The 20,679-nt window shown below is 42.6% G+C and overlaps 1 protein-coding gene across 1 annotated transcript in view; it reads right to left on the minus strand.

Annotated features, from left to right (window-relative positions):
- Window positions 1-20,175, minus strand: part of RFTN2 (raftlin family member 2) — a 163,901-nt gene extending 143,726 nt beyond the window's left edge. The window contains exon 1 of the mRNA XM_073633126.1: window positions 19,800-20,175. Coding sequence (XP_073489227.1) covers window positions 19,800-19,938 — 139 coding nt within the window. The 5' untranslated portion in view covers window positions 19,939-20,175. The remainder of the gene's footprint in view (window positions 1-19,799) is intronic.
- Between the last annotated feature and the right edge of the window lie 504 nt (window positions 20,176-20,679).

Consider the following 20,679-nt stretch of genomic DNA (forward strand, 5'->3'; position numbering starts at 1 on the left):
TTTCGGGAACAGTGATTTTAATAATTCTTAAAGTGAAACATAAAAACTGTAATATCCCTTTAAATTTCATACCTGGGGGGTGTCTATAGTATGCCTGTAAAAGGGCACATGTTTCCCATGTTTAGAACAGTCTGACAGCAAAATGACATTTCAAAGGAAAAAAAGTCATTTAAACTACTCGCGGCTATTAATGAATTGCCGATCCGACAATACACATAAAAGTTCATTGATAAAAACGGCATGGGATTTCCCCACAGGGGAACTGCGAACCAAAATTAAAATAAACAAATGACATGGGGGGTCCCCCTAAATTCCATACCAGGCCCTTCAGGCCTGGTATGGATATTAAGGGGAACCCCGGCCAAAATTTAAAAAAAAAATGGCGTGGTGTCCCCCTCAAAATTTTAAGGGGAACCCCGCACCAAAATTTCAAGAAAAAATGGCGTGGGGTCCCGCCAAAAATCCATACCAGACATCAGAGCACGCAACCTGGCAGGCCGCAGGAAAAGAGGGGGGACGAGAGAGCGCCCCCCCTCCTGAACCGTACCAGGCCACATGCCCTCAACATTGGGAGGGTGCTTTGGGGTAGCACAAGGGCCTCATCCCCACAACCCTTGGCCCCCAGATCCCGGCCCTCCCCCCTCTGTGAAATGGTAAGGGGGTACCCTTACCATTTCACTAAAAAAGTGTCAAAAATGTTAAAAATGACAAGAGACAGTTTTTGACAATTCCTTTATTTAAATGCTTCTTCTTTCTTCTATCCTCTATCTTCCTTCGGTTTCTTCCTCCATCTTCTTCTTCTTCTGGTTCTTCTGGTTCTTCTGGTTCTTCCTCTGGTGTTCTCGTCCGGCATCTTCCTCCGTGGCGTCGGCATCTTCTTCCCTTCTTCTCCTCGGGCCGCTCCGCATCCATGATGGCATGGAGGGAGGCTCCCACTGTGTGACGCTTCTCTCTTCATCTTCTTGTCTTCATCTTCTTTTCGGGCCGCTCCGCATCCATAATGGCATGGAGGGAGGCTCCCGCTGTGTGACGCTTCTCCTCTTCTGACGGTTCTTAAATAACGGGGGGGTGGAGCCACCCGGTGACCCCGCCCCCCTCTGACGCACAGGGACTTGACAGGGACTTCCCTGTGGCATTCCCCGTGATGTCAGAAGGGGGTGGGGTTACGTAACGGGTGACCCCGCCCCCTCTAACATCACGGGGAATGCCACAGGGAAGTCCCGTCAAGTCCCCGTGCGTCAGAGGGAGGCGGGGTCACCGGGTGGCCCCCCCGTTATTTAAGAACCGTCAGAAGAGGAGAAGCGGGAGCCTCCCTCCATGCCATTATGGATGCGGAGCGGCCCGAAAAGAAGATGAAGACAAGAAGATGAAGACAAGAAGATGAAGAGAGAAGCGTCACACAGCGGGAGCTGAAAAGAAGAAGATGAAGAGAAGAAGATGAAGAGAGAAATGTCACACAGCGGGAGCCTCCCTCCATGCCATCATGGATGCGGAGCGGCCCGAGGAGAAGAAAAGAAGAAGACACCGCGGAGGAAGATGCCGGACGAGAACACCGGAGGAAGAACCAGAAGAACAAGAAGAACCAGAAGAAGTAGAAGATGGAGGAAGAAACCAAAGGAAGATAGAAGAAAGAAGAAAGAAGATAGAAGAAAGAAGAAAGAAGAAAGAAGATAGAAGAAAGAAGAAGCATTTAAATAAAGGAATTGTCAAAAACTGTCTCTTGTCATTTTTAACATTTTTGACAGTTTTTTTGTGAAATGGTAGGGGTACTTTCACAAAGGGGGGAGGGCCGGGATCTGGGGGTCCCCTTGTTAAAGGGGGCTGCCAGATTCCAGTAAGCCCCCCGCCCGCAGACCCCCACAACCACCGGCCAAGGGTTGTGGGGATGAGGCCCTTGTCCTCATCAACATGGGGACAAGGTGTTTTGGGGGCTACCCCAAAGCACCCTCCCAATGTTGAGGGCATGTGGCCTGGTACAGTTCAGGAGGGGGGGCGCTCTCTCGTCCCCCCTCTTTTCCTGAGGCCTGCCAGGTTGCGTGCTCGGGTCTGGTATGGATTTTTAGGGGAACCCCACGCCATTTTTTAAAAAAATTTTGGCACGGGGTTCCCCTTAAAATTTATACCAGACCTGAAGGGTCTGGTATAGATTTTGAGGGGGACCCCACGCCGTTTTTTTTTTTAAATTTTGGCCGGGGTTCTCCTTAATATCCATACCAGACCTGAAGGGCCTTATATGGAATTTAGGGGGACCCCCCACGTCATTTTTTTTTTTAAATTTTGGTTCCCTGTGGGGAATTCCCCTGCCGTTTTTATCAATGAACTTTTATGTGTATTGTCGGACCGGCAATTCATTAATAGCCGCGAGTAGTTTTAAATGACTTTTTTTCCTTTGAAATGTCATTTTGCTGTCAGACTGTTCTAAAAATGGGAAACATGCGCCCCTTTACAGGCATACTATAGACACCCCCCAGGTACGAAATTTAAAGGGATATTACACTTTTATTGTTTCACTTTAAGCATCATTAAAATCACTGCTCTCGAAAAAACGGCCGTTTTTAAAACTTTTTTTTGCATTGATCCATGTCCCCTGGGGCAGGACCCAGGTCCCCAAACACTTTTTATGACAATAACTTGCATATAAGCCTTTAAAATTAGCACTTTTGATTATTCATGTTCGTGTTCCATAGACTTTAACGGTGTTCGCGTGTTTGCACAAATTTTTTGCCTGTTCGCAAGTTCTGGTGCGAACCGAACAGGGGGTGTTCGGCTCATCCATACTGGTAATTCTGAAGCTGTGTGTGGTTTTTGGACACCTCTGAGTGCCCACCCCCCCCCCCCCCCCCCCGCAGCCACTTCAGGAATGTAGAGGTGAGAAATGGATTGACCCATTTATCAATCCTGTAACCTTTTTTGCTTATGTGTTCCTACACCTGTATTCACTTGACTAAATATAAATGAATGTGCAATATATCATGGATTTGAATGAATTATCATTATTTATTTATGTATTTGTGTATTTATGATGGAGTTTTTTGTTTTGGTTATAAGTTTTTGATATGGATTCTGACGTTTTTTCATTAGTGCAACTATTTTTATATATATATTAATAATTTTTTTATTTTTTTCTCCCCCCTCCCCCCTTCAAGGGCGTGGCTCTTTTTGACACACAATTTTCAACCATTCCCTTGCCCATGGTGTACGAGACTAGCCTAGCTCTGAAGAAGGGGGTGCGCCCCAAAACGCGTTAGCTGTACCACGTGTTCTGTGCATGTCCATGCATTGTTTTTATGGCTTTTTGTCAGTTGCATTTTGTGCGTACCCACTTTTATATAAAACATTTTTATTTTTAAATTATCCAATGCACTAGGCATGCCTTCCATTTCTGCTTTTCTTGTAATAAATAAAAAATAAGTACAGCCCTACATTTACCACTACGTCAAATCCATGAAATTAGAAACTAGCGGTTCAGATTGGAAACCAGTAATTACACCCTTCTTAGGAAATATGCAGATGGTACCTGTCTTATTTAAACCTCATACAGACAAACCTCTTTAAGGCCTTCAGAAAGAAGGTTGTGGATGCCTATTAGTAACAAGGGATTTTCAAAAAATTATTGAAAATTAATAATTCCCCTACCTCTGTCTATTAAGAAAATTAGAGCAAGAACGTTTGTGACTGAATCTATAGGCAGCATTAAGCCTTCTTAAACAATGTGCTATTGACTGTGAAGTAAAGACAAAGTTGTTTAGCCATAGCAACAATATATATGTTTGGTACAAACTGAAGACATCATTTTAGGAGAAGAAAAACATACCATTTATGGTAGTGGAAATTTTATGATCTGGGGTTACTTTGCTGCCATAGGTCCTCAGCAGCTTTCACTCATTAAGTCAACTATGAACTCTGCATCATATCAAAGTGTGAATAACAAGGCCTGGGGATGATCATGTGTTTATTCCGAATGAGTTTAGGTTGGTCCTGGAAGTCAGCTGTTATTTCTGGACCAATGAGCTGCAGACAGCTGACGTACACAAAGGGGTGATGATGTTCTTAACATCATTGACTTAATATGCCAACATGGCCATATTAGGTTATTGCTATTGTCGTCAATTGTTATTGTTGATGTCAGTGATTTCTGTTAAAGATGGCAATACTAGCTACTAAGGCCATGGCCTCCTCACACCTGATTTAAACCTCTAATTGCCCTACTACCATGTCACAATCACGTGCTTTGCACGACAATCGGTTTATATCAGGTGGTGAGGAGGCGATATGTCAAACACATCAGATCACTTTTCAGAAGAGCAGCAATGCCTGCTGCACTTCTGAATGAGCCCTTAGTTGCATTCTGCAGCGGCACCCTTAGGGCTCATTCACACTTTAACCACTTACCGACCACTGCACGCGAATATACGTCGGCACAATGGCAGCGGTGGGCAAATGGGCGTACCTGTACATCCCATTTAATTGGCAGGGCTAGCGGGCACGCGTGCCCGCCGCGTACGGCGTGACCATGCCCGCAGGACCCTGCGGACTCGATGTCCGTGTCACGGAGCCACAGAATGGGGAGATGCCTATGTAAACAAGGCATTGCCCCGTTCTGCCTAGTGACATGACAGAGATCACTGCTCCCTGTCTTCGAGAGCAGTGATCGCTGTCTTGTGAGTGGAAGCCCACCCCCCCCACAGTTAGAATCACTGCCTAGGACACACATAACCCCTTGATCGCCCCCTAGTGTTTAATCCCTTCCCTGCCAGTGTCTTTTACACAGTAATCAGTGCATTTTTATAGCACTGATCGCTGTATAAATGACAATGGTCCCAAAAATAGTGTCAAAAGTGTCCGATGTGTCCGCCATAATGTTGTAGTCACGATAAAAATCGCAGATCGCAGCCATTCCTATTAAAAAAAAAAATTCATAATAAAAATGCCATAAAACTATCCCCTGTTTTGTAGACACTATTACTTTTGCGCAAACCAATCAATATACGTTTATTGTGATTTTTTTTACCAAAAATATGTAGAAGAAAACATATCGGTCTAAACTGAGGAAAAAAATTGTTTTTTTTATACATTTTATTATAGCAAAAAGTAAAAAATATTGCTTTTTTCAAAATTGTCGCTTTTTTTTTTGTTTATAGCGCAAAAAATAAAAACGGCAGAGGTGATCAAATACCACCAAAAGAAAGCTCTATTTGTAGGAAAAAAGGACGTCAATTTTGTTTGGGTGCAACGTCGCACGACCGAGCAATTGTCAGTTAAAGCAACGCAGTGCCAAATCACAAAAAGTGTTCTGGTCAGAAAGGGGGTAAAATCTTCCGGGGCTGAAGCGGTTAAGTTGGGTAAAACCTTGCAGTTGAGTCACGGTTTTACCGCCCCCATTCCCTACCCCCTTTAGCTGCTGAGGCTGCAGCCAAATGTGTACACATGCCACAGCAAGAATTAAGCCTCCTGTTGCTTTTGGTGGGTGCTACCACCTGCCGATTGCTACCCATTCAAGTATTGGGGCCAGTGTGCAAGTGCCCCGAAACTGCCTGCTTCCACGAGGTCAAAGGGGTTAAAGCAGGTGGTGAGAAAGCAACACAATGCTGCCTGATTTAACCCCTTGTTTGCTGTATTGCACAAGGTTACAGGGTACTTGCAGAGCAGCCTCATTCACTTGAATGGGTCATGCTTGGCAGGTGTTACGCCCGCCAACCATAACAGGGCGTATAACTCCTGCTGCAGCTGTGACATGTGTACACCCCTGTCCACTGCAGCAAAAAGGGGAAACAAAAACACGTCTTAACTATGGGGTTTTACCACTCCCCAAACTGCAAATGTACCCTTACTGTTCTGAGCCCCCTCTAAGGCTACTTTCACACTGATGTGCTGTGGTTTACCTGCACGGCAGATGCATAGCAGTGGGTTAGCTGCACTTTTCCATGGACTTCTATTATAATCTGCAGGTGTGGTGCACTTTCTGAAAGTGCACCAAAACTCCTGCAGGATATAATAGAAGTCTATGGCTAAGTGCAGCAAATCTCCAGCAAGCCCACAGGAAAGCTGCAGATACACTGCACTGCACCCGTGGTGTGGGTAAACCGCAACACATCAGTGTGAAAGCAGCCCTATACTATTATGTCCAGTGTATTGCTTCACACTGACCTGTAGATCTCTTCTTTCCTGCTGTTGGCACCACTCTGGAGACTGCTAGCTGAGATACGAGGTGGAGTGCAGTTGGTATCCCTCCGCATGGGACAGGAGGCGGCAGTACAGAGGAGGCATTGGCTTATGCTGTTCTTGCTTCTGTAGCAGGCATGTTGTAATGCAATTTCTCCTTTTGGCCACAAGATGGAGACAGAGAGATGTTGAGTTGTCCTTCCAGAAAACTCAGAGACACAAAGCACACTGGGAAAAAGAGGAGTTTCAGGAAGTGCTGATGTAAATGAGGAGAGGGAAGTGCTGAGGTAAATGAGGAGAGGGAAGTGCTGAGGTAAATGAGGAGAGGGAAGTGCTGAGGTGAGAAAAAGAGAGAGAGACAGATTTTCCACACAGCACTACAGAAAGAGTGCTGACAGGAGACTGAAGAGAGGGAAGTGCTGAGATGATTGAAAGAGAGAGAAAGACAGGTTTTCCACACAGCACTACAGAGAGACTGATGAGGAGATCTGAGGAGGGCTGTCTGAGGATAGTGGTCTGAGGTACCAGCATCTGATTGAGGGGAGAGACACACACTGATACCAGGGACTGTGTGACCCAACAGAGGGAGGGAAAGCCACATTTTTCTTGAGACTACCAGGGAGAGTTACTGTGAGGTGAGGGGATAGAGGACAGGAGTAGTGAGGTGATGGGACTATGCCGTGGAACTCCACCTAAGAAAGAGAGGGCCATGCTGTCTACCAGCATGTGAGAAAGAAAGAGCCACGCTTTTCCCAAGACTGCTGCCAAGAGACTGAGGATAAAGGAGCCAGGAACAGTGTAACCCACATGGTCCTCCACCGTTCAGTCCAGGGACCCTGCTCAGCAACTCAGCGCCATCCACCCCAGCGGAGACAACCCACACAGCGCTTCAGGGATCACAAGACCCATCCAGGCGTCCTGTTGGCCGTTGTCCCATCACCCTGCCAGTTCAGCTACCAGCCATCCTGATCGGCCAACAGGAGGTGATCCAGTGCCTTACAACATTGCCAGAAGCCTAAACCAGCATTTGGGACTTCCGTTGTGTCACCACCCAGAGGATTGGTGAGCGGGTGTAAACCCAACATCTTTCTTAGCACAGTAAAGATACTGCATGCAGTCACCTATTCCCCTTTCTACTGTCAGAGGATGCTTGTTTGTACCTGCCACTTTTAGCCATTCTGTTCTTACAAACCACTACCTAACGGAATTTCCTAGAGGATTACTGTCTCACTTTTGATTGATTAAACCTACTCTCTTTACAAAGGGCCCCAACGTTTGCTAGCAGAAGATACTAGTACCCTTTAACTCAGGACCTCTAGCATTACAGAACTGTGCTTACTGTACCTGTTAAGCCATTTCTTCTTTTTGTATTGTTACTTTCAATGGTGTTTGTGGCCCAGAAGGAGCTGAGAAGTTGATAGATCTTCTCTCCTCCTTCTCAGCATCTGTGTTATGGGCATATAGATTGCTGCCCTTTTCTAAATTTACAGTTGCTAAGTATTGAAGGTTGTTTTTTCTAATGTATTCATTATTTGCAGAAAGGTTTAACAGTGTTGTAAGCTTCCATATGCTTTAAACTGTGATAATATATTTAATTTATTTATCACTACCAGGTGTGTGTCTGTTTTTGGTGATAATCCACAGCCAGGATAACAGTATTTTCCACATGTGTCTTTAAATGTGTTTGCAGTAATTTAATTTAACCAGGTATGCCAGACGGGCTGAGGTCATTCTTGGGGTTGAGGTGGAGATTAGAGAACCCAAATTTACCAAGCGGCTCCTTCGGGGTGGTGCTACACTTCCTACTACAGCTCCAAATTTACAAGTAATCACTCTGCATTGCACTCTGTTTGATGCTCTGGAATAACTGGTGACCAAGCCCAAACAGCTATCTACCAGTCACCAGTCCATGATCTACTGGAAGATCGTGATCTACAGGTTGCTGACCCCCGTTCTCTGTCCTGGGACCTCTGGCCCTGGGAGACAGCTGGTGCTACTGAAGATCTGTTGCTGTTGGGCCTCAGCAAGTGCTTGGCAGGAGGGCCTGAAAGACATCTTCTGGAGGACACTACATGAGGAAGCTGGGCTGGAGAAGGACCCCTTTCACTGAAGAGTGTTGCAAGGAAGCTGGTTGGAGAGCTGTCTCTAGACATCATGAGTAGAACCCGTTGCCTAGAGCTTCAGGTGTGCCTGTACTTTGGAGTTTAGATGCCAGAGATTGCTACATGGACTGCTCTTAGAGTCTCAGACTGGCTGGCTATCCCCTCCACCTCCAGCAATACTTAATGCTGCTAATAAAGAACTTTGCTTGAGAATCTGTCCTCCTTTACCCACGTTTGTTGGTGTGCTCTGAAACTGGTATGTAGGGTGGCAGCCTCTGAACAGGTAAGTGATACCTGTATTATTTCAAACGGCTCCTCCGGGGTAAACGCTACATTTAAGTTAATAGATGTGTTCAAACTTTGTAACTATATGCGCAACAATGCTAATTTTTATTCCTATAAAACTGCACTAAAGCACATATATATTCAAATTTAGCATCAGGTCCACAAATCTTTATACACTACGCCAATACAGATGGAAACAGTCACTTGTGCTCCAACATATCAAACCATCACCATCACCTCTTTGGATAGTTACTCACAAAACTTTCAGGTTGGATTCAAACCTATTTATTGCAGCAAGATGTGTTATGTGCATTGATGCTGTGCTGTGTTATTCTTTCTAAATGGCATCCCAAGACACCTTGCCAATGGATCTGCATTGCAGTGCACCACAATGCACAGAAACACACTGCTGTGCATTGTAGCATGCTGAGTTTCTAAAAATTGTGCATGACAGTTTTTCCCTTGTCCTGGTGCATTGGCAACCAATTCATTCAAATGGGCTACCTAAAGAAAATGAATGTTAACGTGTGTATGCTAACACAAGGCAATGAAGGGAACAGATGGGAGTCCAGCATCTGATCATTCGTGTGTGTTACTAATGTAATGGGTCTTTGCCGTTGAAGCTGCTAAGCTCAGAATATTTTGCAATCTTCTCTGTCCTCTGGATCTTGTTTAAAAATGTAAATGTTACTAAAGGCTTCAGGGAGTTAGGAGGCTACAGGGAGTTATGGGTCATGCCCGTTCCTGGGTCATGGGGACAGCATTTCCCTGTTCCTTCTGTAGGTGCTACTCTTCCCCTAGTGTATAAAAAAGTGGCGAGTGGAGTAGGCTGGGCATTATGTCCTAGTAAGGACTGAAGCAGAGGGAGTTCCAGTGTAGCTTCAATGGAAACTTGTGCTGCCCTGTATTTTAGGATGAAGAACTTGGTTTAAGCTGGCCATACATGATACAATTTTCTTATTCAATTTCCTTTAAATTTAACTTCAAATATGCAGTGCAAGGGCCTGCCTAATTTCATACATTGAAAGAGTTCTGAACTCCTATTATATGGTTTTGGTAAATCTAAAGGAGAATTGTACAAGAAAATTGTATAATGTATGGCCAGCCTTAAAAAGCTTTCCCCGGCTGGGTCTAGATGGGCTCAGCTAAGGATATGGGAATCAAGAATACCCTGCAATTGGCAACCACTAGAGGCAATAGGGATATATTCAGCGCTGACTATAAACAGGACAAAATCACAATAAATGCTAGCAGACACTCAAAGGTAAATTCAACAGCACCTCTCATGTATATAAAAAGAAAAAAACAGTGCTGCGCAAATATTAAATGTCCATATAAAATAGATGCATAGATTTGAACAAATCTGGTGTAAGGGTGAGACCAGCGGTGAACACTGAAGACGACAAGGATCTCTACTTCAGTGACTGTGATCCCTCGTCCACAGATAGATGGCCCCTCACCTTAGCGATTCGACCTGCAACAGGTCACAGAGCTCATAAACTATACAGCGGTTGGAGTGGTCCAGGTAATAATAGCCATGTTTTCAGCACTCATCAAGGTATGGGAATGTCATGTATGCAACAAAAAATAACAAATATAGTGCTCTCTGCATGGACGTTTATTAAAATTGAATAAATAAAAACTCACTTACACAGACCAGCACTCAGATCCGAGTGCCGGCGAAACAGCGTGTGATCGTATCGTAAGCAGATGGCCGCGGGTGATGTCATGCGTTCCTAACCCCCGTACGTGTTGCGTCCGAAGGCGGGACTTCCTCAGCATGGGGCTGGATACGCATAGACGGCCCGCTTTGTTTAAATAGATGCTTTGTTTAAATAGATAGCCATAGCAACAAGAATATGCCAATCAAAAAATTCGATGCAACGGTCGAAAGACACCCCATAGGCTGCAAAGAATGAATAATCTGCAATTTCGGTCTGCCTCCACATATGGCACAGCGCAGATTAATTAAATAGCAACACACTACATCGTTCCTCAGATCTAAATAATGACATAACATCTCAGGACACTGAGGAGACAGATATTTCTCCAGAACATGTCCAGGACAAAATAGTCTCCTTATTCAAAAATTGGCTAACTTGTTGCTTATTTCAGATAAGGGAATAAGAATATAAATAAAAGAAAATTCAAATTCAAAATTTAAAAATCGCATATAAAAATCGCATGTAAAAATCGCAGACGTCAAGCCACGGCCATCATAATGACACAATCAGGTCCAAAATTGCCACACTGAAATTAAAATAACAATACAAAAACATTTATGTAAAAATATTATACATTAAAAGGTATAATCAAAACAAATTTTATCTATTAGAAATAAAACAATTTAAATCAAAATCTACATTCATTCCTGCTGGTGATAAAACCTTGGTTTCGTAAATCCAGAAGGATTCCCTACGGCTCAGCTGTCTAATGTAATGGCCACCTCGCCAGTGTCGGGAAACTTTTTCTATCCCCCAAAACTTGAGGCATTTACGTAGGATCCCTTTGATGGCAAAGACGAAAGTTTAATATTGCTGATATGTTCCCCCACTCTTACATGTAATGCTCTGGAGGTGCGGCCCACATACTGTAGGCCACAATCGCACTGAAGCATGTAGACCACCCCTACAGATGAACATGTCATTAAGCCTTCAATTTGGTAGCATTTGTGGGTGACATTGGAAACAAATTCTTTACGCCTTTTAATATTTCTGCTAGCTTTTCGGCAAGTGGCGCATTTACCACACACATAAAATCCGGACAATAAGCTGAAAAGCCTATTATCCGCAATTTTGGGGGGGTCAATAACCCCTGGTGCCAACTGGTCACGTAGAGAGGGGGCTTTTCGGTAGATAAACCGGGGGTGTTGGGGGAGGACCGATCCTAAAGTTCGATCACATTTTAAAATTGGCCAGTGTCTAGCTATAATTTATAATAATATTATAATCCAGTATAACACGATAGCCAGTCGTATTGTCTTCCACCTCAGTGGTTTTAACCTTATCAGCCACAATAGTACTTCTATCTGTAGACAATACTTTAACAATCTCAGAATCAATCATAGATTGTGTATACCCTTTCTTTTTAAACCTAGTTGCTAAAATTTGTGATTGTGATACAAAATCACCTTCTTATCTTTTTAATTGGCAACCACTGACTAACACGACTAGATTTAATGATTCTTGTGTGCCTGCCATTGCAAGATGAAGTAAAGTTACCAAAAAGCAGCATGGACTCATCTCTGTTATTATTGCCATGAATGACCTATACCTGAGTAGGAGAATATTCACCTGGTAAAGCCAGGAAGAGCGGGGTGAAGTGGACTGGGTACTGGAAATGCAATCACAAAGTGAGTATGTTGCAGTTTGAGAGTGTTCATATATAACTCTCTTTGGGCCCACAACAGCATGAGTTTAGACTGGGTGCCTGCTGGCAGTACCCATTAATAGAATGTAGGTGTAATGTTCACTTGGCCCCATCCACAAATATATTACTCAATAGCCTCAAAGGGTACAAAAAATCCACTTTGTGAGCACCAAATGTCAAACCCAGATATTACCTTGTAAAAGTAGCAGTGCCATGACTGTGCTGTAGATTACTTGTGCAGACAGAAGAGTCCTGAGAGTTGCCCAGCAGGCCCCACCCACTACAGGCTGTCTGCAGAAAACTACAGGAGGGATCAGAGACAAGACCAGTCATCTTGCACAAGTAGAGAGAGCAGCAGTGGCCGTTCTTTATTACAGGAAGCTCTTGCATAGAGGCAAAGTTTCAAGCTAGATTATTACACAAATCTGGAAGAAATATACAAAGCAAACCAAGATTCAGGTAAGAATACACATGCCTTTTAATATTTAGAAAATATTTGCTTATCCCGGAGTTCAGCTTTAACAGACCAAAAGGAAGCAAATAAGAGAAGTTCATTATTAGGTCTTACATAAACTTTAAACTGTGTGGTCATTAAAAATATGCCAGTTTCCCTGATTTGTTGGCCTTGTAAAAATAAAGGGGTTGTAAACCCTCATATTTTTTCACCTTAATGCATCCTATTCTCCTAGGGGGTTATCTGATGTGGGGAGGAGCTGCAAGAGCCACCGGGGGACCCCAGAAGAGGATGTTCAGGGCCACTCTGTGCAAAACGAGCTGCACAGAGGAGGTAAATATGATATGTTTGTTAGTTAAAAAAAAAACAAACAAACCCTTACAATCACTTTAAGGGTAATAGTAATCACCACAGCATAGTATCTTTGCATGGCATTCTTTAAAATTTACAGGAAGGAATAACACAGGGCGGATGTGTAGTATTTTCTGCATTGTAGGAAGTTACTGTTTCCTATCAAGGAGTTGAATGGTTTAGTTCATTGTCTGCCTCTAGTTCAATAACCAATTTTCAGTTCAATGTTGTATATTCTACTCAGTATAAATGTAATTACAGCTCCATACAAGTCTAGTAGTAAGCATATTTTACAATGTGATAGCTTTTCATGTATTTATCTGTTTTATGAATCACCTTTATCTGTCTGATTATTAAATTGCTACGGATGACCATGCAAAATTAAATAGGAATAAAGCAGAGAAGGATGTCAGGAGATTTCTGGCAGGAACGGATACCTATTTTGCAAGTTCAGTCTTAAATAGCATTGTAATGTTTTCTCCTGTGCCAGTTATTAAATATTGAAAGGGTTGCAAGCCATATATGGAGGCACCCTATCTATAGGAATAATGGTCCTGTTTATTGGTATGCTAGGCTTTTCCTTTTAAAGATGAGTGAAACAAGCTTAAGGCAGATATTAAACTCAGATGGATTGATTTCTGCTTGGATTCCTAACATTTTTGGCTCTCCAAAATATCAGGCATAGAGGCAAGTGATCCTGCTAAAGAGGAACTCCACTACCCCCCCCCCCCCCCTTACATACAGTATCTCACAAAAGTGAGTACACCCCTCACATTTTTGTAAATATTTTATTATACCTTTTCATGTGACAACACTAAGCCTCGGTTCACACCAGAGGCGGCACGACTTGCAGGTCGCCTCACCGAGGCGACCTGCACACGACTGCCGGGGCGACTTGCAAGACGACTTCTGTATAGAAGTCTATGCAAGTCGCCCCCAAAGTAGTACAGGAACCTTTCTTCTAAGTCGGAGCGACTTGCGTCGCTCCGATTAGAACGGTTCCATTGTACAGAACAAAAGGCGACTTGTCAGGCGGCTAGGTCGCCTGACAAGTCGCCCCCGTGTGAACCGAGCCTAAAGAAATGATACTTTGCTACAATGTAAAGTAGAGAGTGTACAGCTTGTATAACAGTGTCAATTTGCTGTCCCCTCAAAATAACTCAACACGCCAATAATGTCTAAACCGCTGGCAAAAAAAGTGAGTACACCCCTGTGTAAAAATGTCCAAATTGGGCCCAAAGTGTCAATGTTATGCCTGGCCACCATTATTTTCCAGCACTGCCTTAACCCCCTTTGGCATGGCGTTCACCAGAGCTTCACAGGTTTCCACTGGGGTCCTCTTCCACTCTTCCATGGCCATATTACAGAGCTGGTGGATGTTAGAGACCTTGCGCTCCTCCACCTTCCGTTTGAGTATGCCCCACAGGTGCTCAATAGGGTTAAGGTCTGGAGACATGCTTGGCTAGTCCATCACCTTTACCCTCAGCTTCTTTAGCAAGGCAATGGTCGTCTTGGAGGTGTGTTTGGGGTCGTTATCATGTTATTATACTGCCCTGCGGCAGCACTCATTCAGCCCCAGACCATGACACTCCCACCACCATGCATGACTGTAGGCAAGACACACTTGTCTTTGTACTCCTCACCTGGTTGCCGCCACACATGTTTGACACCATTTGAACCAAATAAGCTTATCTTGGTCTCATCAGACCACAGGACATGGTTCCAGTAATCCATGTCTTTAGTCTGCTTGTCTTCAGCAAACTGCGGGATTTTTCGTGCATCATCTTTAGAAGAGGCTTCCTTCTGGGGCGACAGCAACACAGACCAATTTGATGCAGTGTGCAGCGTATGGTCTGAGCACTGACAGGCTGACCCCCCACTCCTTCAACCTCTGCAGCAATGCTGGCAGCACTCAAACATCTATTTCCCAAAGACAACTTCTGGATATGACTCTGAGCACGTGCACTCAACATTTTTGGTCGAACATGGGGAGGCCTGTTCTCAGTGGAACCTGTCCTGTTAAACCGCTGTATGGTCTTGGCCACCATGCTGCAGCTCAGTTTCAGGGTCTTGGCAATCTTCTTATAGCCTAGGCCATCTTTATGTAGAGCAACAATTCTTTTTTTCAGATCCTCAGAGACTTCTTTGCCATAAGGTGCCATGTTGAACTTCCAGTGACCAGTATGAGAGAGTGAGAGCGATAACACCAAATTTAACACACCTGCTCCCCATTCACACCTGAGACCTTGTAACACTAATGAGTCACATGACACCGGGGAGGGAAAATGGCTAATTGGGCCCAATCTGGACATTTTCATTTGGGGGTGTACTCACTTTTGTTGCCAGCGATTTAGACATTAATGGCTGTGTGTTGCGTTTTTTTGAGGGGACAGCAAATTTACACTGTTATACAAGCTGTACACTCACTACTTTACATTGTAGCAAAGTGTCATTTCTTCAGTGTTGTCACATGAAAAGATATAATAAAATAATTACAAAAATGTGAGGGGCATACTCACTTTTGTGAGATACTGTATATGGCCAGCGAATGCAGCATTGTTTGGTATAAGCTGCTGCTCTGTCTCAGCACTCCAGGTCCATGCTATCATCTTCTCATCCGATGTCATGAAGGGGCTGGCTGTCTCTTCCTGGTTATTGTAGCCGATCCCTGATGATACGCCATAGCGCATGTGTAGTGTGGTGGAGATCAGCCAGTGCATAAGCAGCTAAAATTGCTATGGGATCTATGATGACAGTATTCTAAGGCTGACCATACAGGTTAAATTTTCTGGTATAATTCTCCTTTAGATTTACCAAAAACCATATAATATGAGGTCAACAACTTTCAATTGTATCCAGTTAGGCAGGCCCTTGCACTACATAGCTTAAGGTATATCTAAAGGAAAATTGTACAAGACAAATGAACATGTATGGCCAGCGTAAGAGGCTTTGAATGTGGGGAAGGGGTGTGGAAGGCAGGGAAGGGGATGTAGAGGACATCATTTTTGCTTAGGTGAGAAAACTATAAGTGCAGGTCCAGGTCCCATAGAAAAGGTACTTAACCCCCCCCCCCCCCCCCCAAAAAAAAAAAAAGTTTCATATCATATTCAATTGTGTAACAGTGGGGAGGAGGAGGAAAATTATAGCAGATTACAGAGTGGAGTGAAGGTCTGCTTTAAATATATTCCTTCAATTTTCCACTGTTGGCCAAAGATTGAAATATAAGTACTACGTCTTGCTTGCATCCACTCTTTTTTTACCTAAACACACAAAGGTGCCCAAAAGAAAATACAGGAGAATGTGAATACTGATCATGTAAGGAACTGATAGCTTACAAACAGCTTCTTTTCTTTTTTTTCTTGGAAGCTGCAACTATGGGGCAAATGGGTAGCAAATGGCAACAGTATAGAAGGCAATGCTAAACAACGTTTTTTTTTTCTTTTGTGGAGCATCTAACTGAAGGAACAGCACAAAGGACTAGAGACTGTCGAACACATGGGGGAAATGCATATAAATCGAATATATACATGTATCTTTGACTTTATTTCTATAAACTTTTTAAAGAAGTAATTTAGGTATTTAAGTTCCTTAGATTAGTATCTTGACTCCTTATCTCAAGTGGACACATGCACACACTCTGGTACTAACAAACAAACAGGACAAGGAAGGAGCTTTTCTGAATGTTTTACTAACACACTTTTGCCAATGGCAAAACTGCAAGCTCTTCCCCAGAGTAAAGCTATCTACAGAACTTAGGTTGTGCATGCTTGTTAATGAAAGATTGGTCTTCAAACATTTAAGTCTGCAATGGGAGCTTGCATGTTTGCGTCTATGCCTATATAGGGAGGGGGAGCTGAAGGCGCCAGTTGTCTTGTGGAGGAAACAAAAATGATCGGCCAGGAAAATCCATCTGATGATCAACTTTCTCCCAGGCAGGCTCCTTGGCCAGGATCATGTAAGGGCCTACAAACATCCAAACTATTCCTGCTGTCGGCAAAAGTATGCAAAGTACCCAGTCACCACAGTTAAATGTCTGGTACAGCAATTTCAGCAAAAAACAGACTTTTGATATGTAACAGTTTTGCTCTATTCAGAAATTACTTTGGCCAGTTTTTTCAGTCAGATTTTTAGAGTTTGTAAGTAACACCACAGACTTTTTATATGGTTAGGAGACAATGGGAAAAGCATTATAAACAATATCCATTCACAGATTCCAATGCACAAATGAGCTGTGATTGTTTATGCCACTGAATAAGAAGTGTCAAGCATTAGTAACTGGCACACATTGCAAGTTAGCTATTTTTTTTTTTATATGTGAGCAAGCAACACGAGCAATCTGAACAAAACTAAAATGAAGCAATCAGCTCCAGTGCTCAGAAAATAGCAACTGTTGTGGTCTTGCAATTCTTTTATATAGATATTAAGCCTACTTCTGACCTGTTCTTTAGCCATGGAAAGTAACAGGTCCACTTTAAGGCCTCGTTAGGATGGGCACCGGCACCTGTATTGTGTGCAGGAGGCATCTGCATTGCCATCTGCATCCGCCCCCAACTGCGTGCAGGCAGCCCATGTAAGTGGGTATAAATACCTCCTAACTTTCTGAGATGGGAATGAGGGACACCTATTAGTAAAAGTATGTAGACATAGGGCACGCCCCCTGCCATGCCCCCTTAAAGGAGAGATTTACAAAAAAAATTATATGTTAAAGCCCACAAGCGCTTTTTTACCACTACTATTCCTTTATAGTGGCTTTTGACATTTACTAATGCAGCATTTATAATTCGGTTTAACACTGGGAAACACTTTTTGATAAAAAGTGCATTTTATATACAACTCTATAGATCAGACCAAAATGAGGGACTATTGAGGAGGAAAGAGGGACAGAGGGACTTTGTTCCAAATCAGGGACAGTCCCTCGAAATCAGAGACAATTGGGAGCTATAGGTATATACTATAGACCACTTCTCCTGCATGGCTGCCAAATTTTCACATGCGGCTGTGTTCAAGCAGCCATTGCACCTGCATCTACTTTTATAGGCTGCTTGCATGCAGCTAGGGGCAGATGCAGACAACAAAAAAAAAAAATCTACTGCATGCAGTACAAGGGCAGCACCCATCTGAACAAGGCCTAATATTGGCCACACCAGCAGCACATACTCAGTCTCCCTTCTCTCCCACCCTGCTTTATTAGGCCATCGGGATGTTTTAGAAATACCCAGTACTTTTGAATATGGGGGACATCGGACTCACTCCTTTGCTTCCCTCAAGACCACACTGGTGCTTGGCTGCTCAGGTACCCAGTAGCCCCACGTGTGGGCAAAGAGAGTACTCAGCACTGTGCTAATCAAAAGATGTGACTTGGAGTTTACAAAGGTATCACTCTTTTCTCTAACGGTGGCCAAAATGGGTGAAGGGGAAGTGGAAAAATTGTACACATTGACAAGTGGAGCAGTTGCCATTTCAGTAAACCTATTGTTTTTCCTTGTAGGGGCAACACACAAATAGATCTAAATGATAAAACCACAATTAAAATGGCTGTAAAAAAAGGAAAAGAGGGTGGAGGGAAAGGGTGACAGGTATCATGGGAGACCACTGAACTTCAAAGTAAATGGAAAACAGTGTACATTTCTTGGGTCAGACCAACAAAAGTTTGTAGATATCTGTACTATGTGAACCTACAGTAAGTGATCTTAGCGTGACCTGTTTGGATTTAAATCAGTTTTTATACTTCCATTTTAGTATGCAAATTAACTTAGTTTGATGCGTTAAAATGCTTGTATTAACATGCTATAAAACAAAGATGTTAGTGATGTAAATTTATAATACTGATAATCAATCTAAAGCAAATCTAAGACTATCATCTGGTGGGGGCCATCAAAGGGGAAGATCTTTGTTTAGGCAAAGACATTCATTGATTGACTTCCTGAACATCACCCTTTGACAGCACCCTTGCTGTGTTTGAGTGCCTGGAGCCACAGGAAAACTACAGCTGCAGACAGTAATTTTTAGCATCAGTTTAGGTAATAGGAATGCATGGGGAATGTAAATTAGGTAACCTTAGGTTATACTTTAGGTCCAGAAGATTCACTTAGACAAAGAATGTACTCATTACATAAAAAATAAATAAAAAAATACTGAAACAATGTAATTGATGCTGAGTTGTATCTTCAGAAGAGGGCTTTTAAAATGCGTACTTTAACAAGTTTTTTTAATATGCTTATAATCATCATAGCTTGAGATGCTGATTATATTATATCTTTAGGAAGTACTGGGAAAGTAAATCTACAAAGTTAGGATTTTCATTTAAGGCAGGATAGAAGGTCTTAGAATGTATACAGAACAGAGAGGCCTATGTTCCCAGAGGGCAGCCATCTGGCCTTGTTTATTTGTGTTTCTAACTTTGTGATCTGGTATTTCACTGCGCTGCTTGGGCATCCTGGAGACGAGAGGCCTCTCGCAAAGCATGCCTTGCATAAAAAAGTGAAAAGCGAGGGAAGAAAGTGTGTTTTTCACTGTCACTTCTGTATGTGTTCCTTAACTATGCACAATATTTTACTGCTTATTCTTAAGCTGTTCTGTTAGACTGCAATAAATTACTTTGCAGTGACTTTGTTTTTAAAGATTCAAATATTCTATGTAGTGAAAGTAGCTAAGAACCGTCTTAGGACATTTTATGATGTATACAAGCGAAAAAAATGTCACAGAATTACTAATGTACTCTTTAGCGCCACAGATATAGAAAAACAGTATATTATTTCCAAGTGCTAAAAAAATGACATAACTTTTATTATTGTAGCATATAATATAGAATTTCATATTTCACAAACCATTGGAAACAATATAATGAATACCTTGATTGTGCCCCTCTTAGAATAGATTACAAATTTAATTATTTATCATATATATTTCAAAACATAATAAAACACAACAAGCATGTGTGTACTACTGTCAATGAAAAGTGAAAACCAAATAGGGGATTGTAATTTACAAACTATAATGTTAATATATGTAACGTAAATGCCATAACAGTGAACAACTGCAGCATTTAAATTATGATTGCATTGAAGTGTACATACCTTCTAAAGAAAAATCCAGTAACACATATTCATAGGCCAGGTCGGTTTTTGTCTCTACTTGTGGCCTTTTTAATGTTGAGAAAATTTTTCCAGGGCTGCTGTCATCGGAATCTTCTAGTTTCCTTAGTCCACACCCCATGGCAAAGTTTGCAATCAATAAACTTTAACACAAGAAAATATAGATGGGCACCTTGAATCAAAGCTCTTCAGTGTCTCATTACTCATCTTCCATAGTTGAAAATGTTAGATTGTGAGAATAAAGCCTGTTCATATTTGGAAGCATGGGTTTGCCCTATTTCCCATGCAGGCGGTGGGGCAGAGCTCTAAGATACAGCTACACAGACACTGAAAAGAGTTTAGCGAAGACTTTTCATGCCACGTCAAATTGCAGCCAGCCCCCTATCCTTTTTCAGTGCAGCAGACACCAATAGTCCTTTGTCCTTCTATGTATCCTCCCCTTCTGGCTAGCAGTTGGGAAGGCAATTAGGAGCTGACATATATAGGAGAACACTTTTTGGTGAGCTACTCACATAAGGAACACTGCTCTTCTGCTTCAGATGAGATCTCATACCAGTTCCTGGTCATATCAGATTTTGAAATGTTTGCAAAAGTAAGATAAAGCGTTTGGCTTTCTTGTAAACATAGGTGCCTGGAGCTCTCAATGGGAAAACATTGTATTTAACTAGATTCCTGACAATCCAGTATATACACAAACTACTGTAAACACTATAAATATGTGGAGCAAGGTTTACAGCAAAATGACTGTTACTACAGTTTCCAATGTTTAAACCAAATCACGAAAATCTCAAATAACCTTTAAGGTGCAAATGTCATTTCAAAAGTAATTTTCCAGGTTTTTTGAACTGCAGCTCTTATTAAA

This window comes from Aquarana catesbeiana, linkage group LG06 (assembly GCF_042186555.1).
Source record: "Aquarana catesbeiana isolate 2022-GZ linkage group LG06, ASM4218655v1, whole genome shotgun sequence".
Classification (NCBI taxonomy): domain Eukaryota; kingdom Metazoa; phylum Chordata; class Amphibia; order Anura; family Ranidae; genus Aquarana; species Aquarana catesbeiana.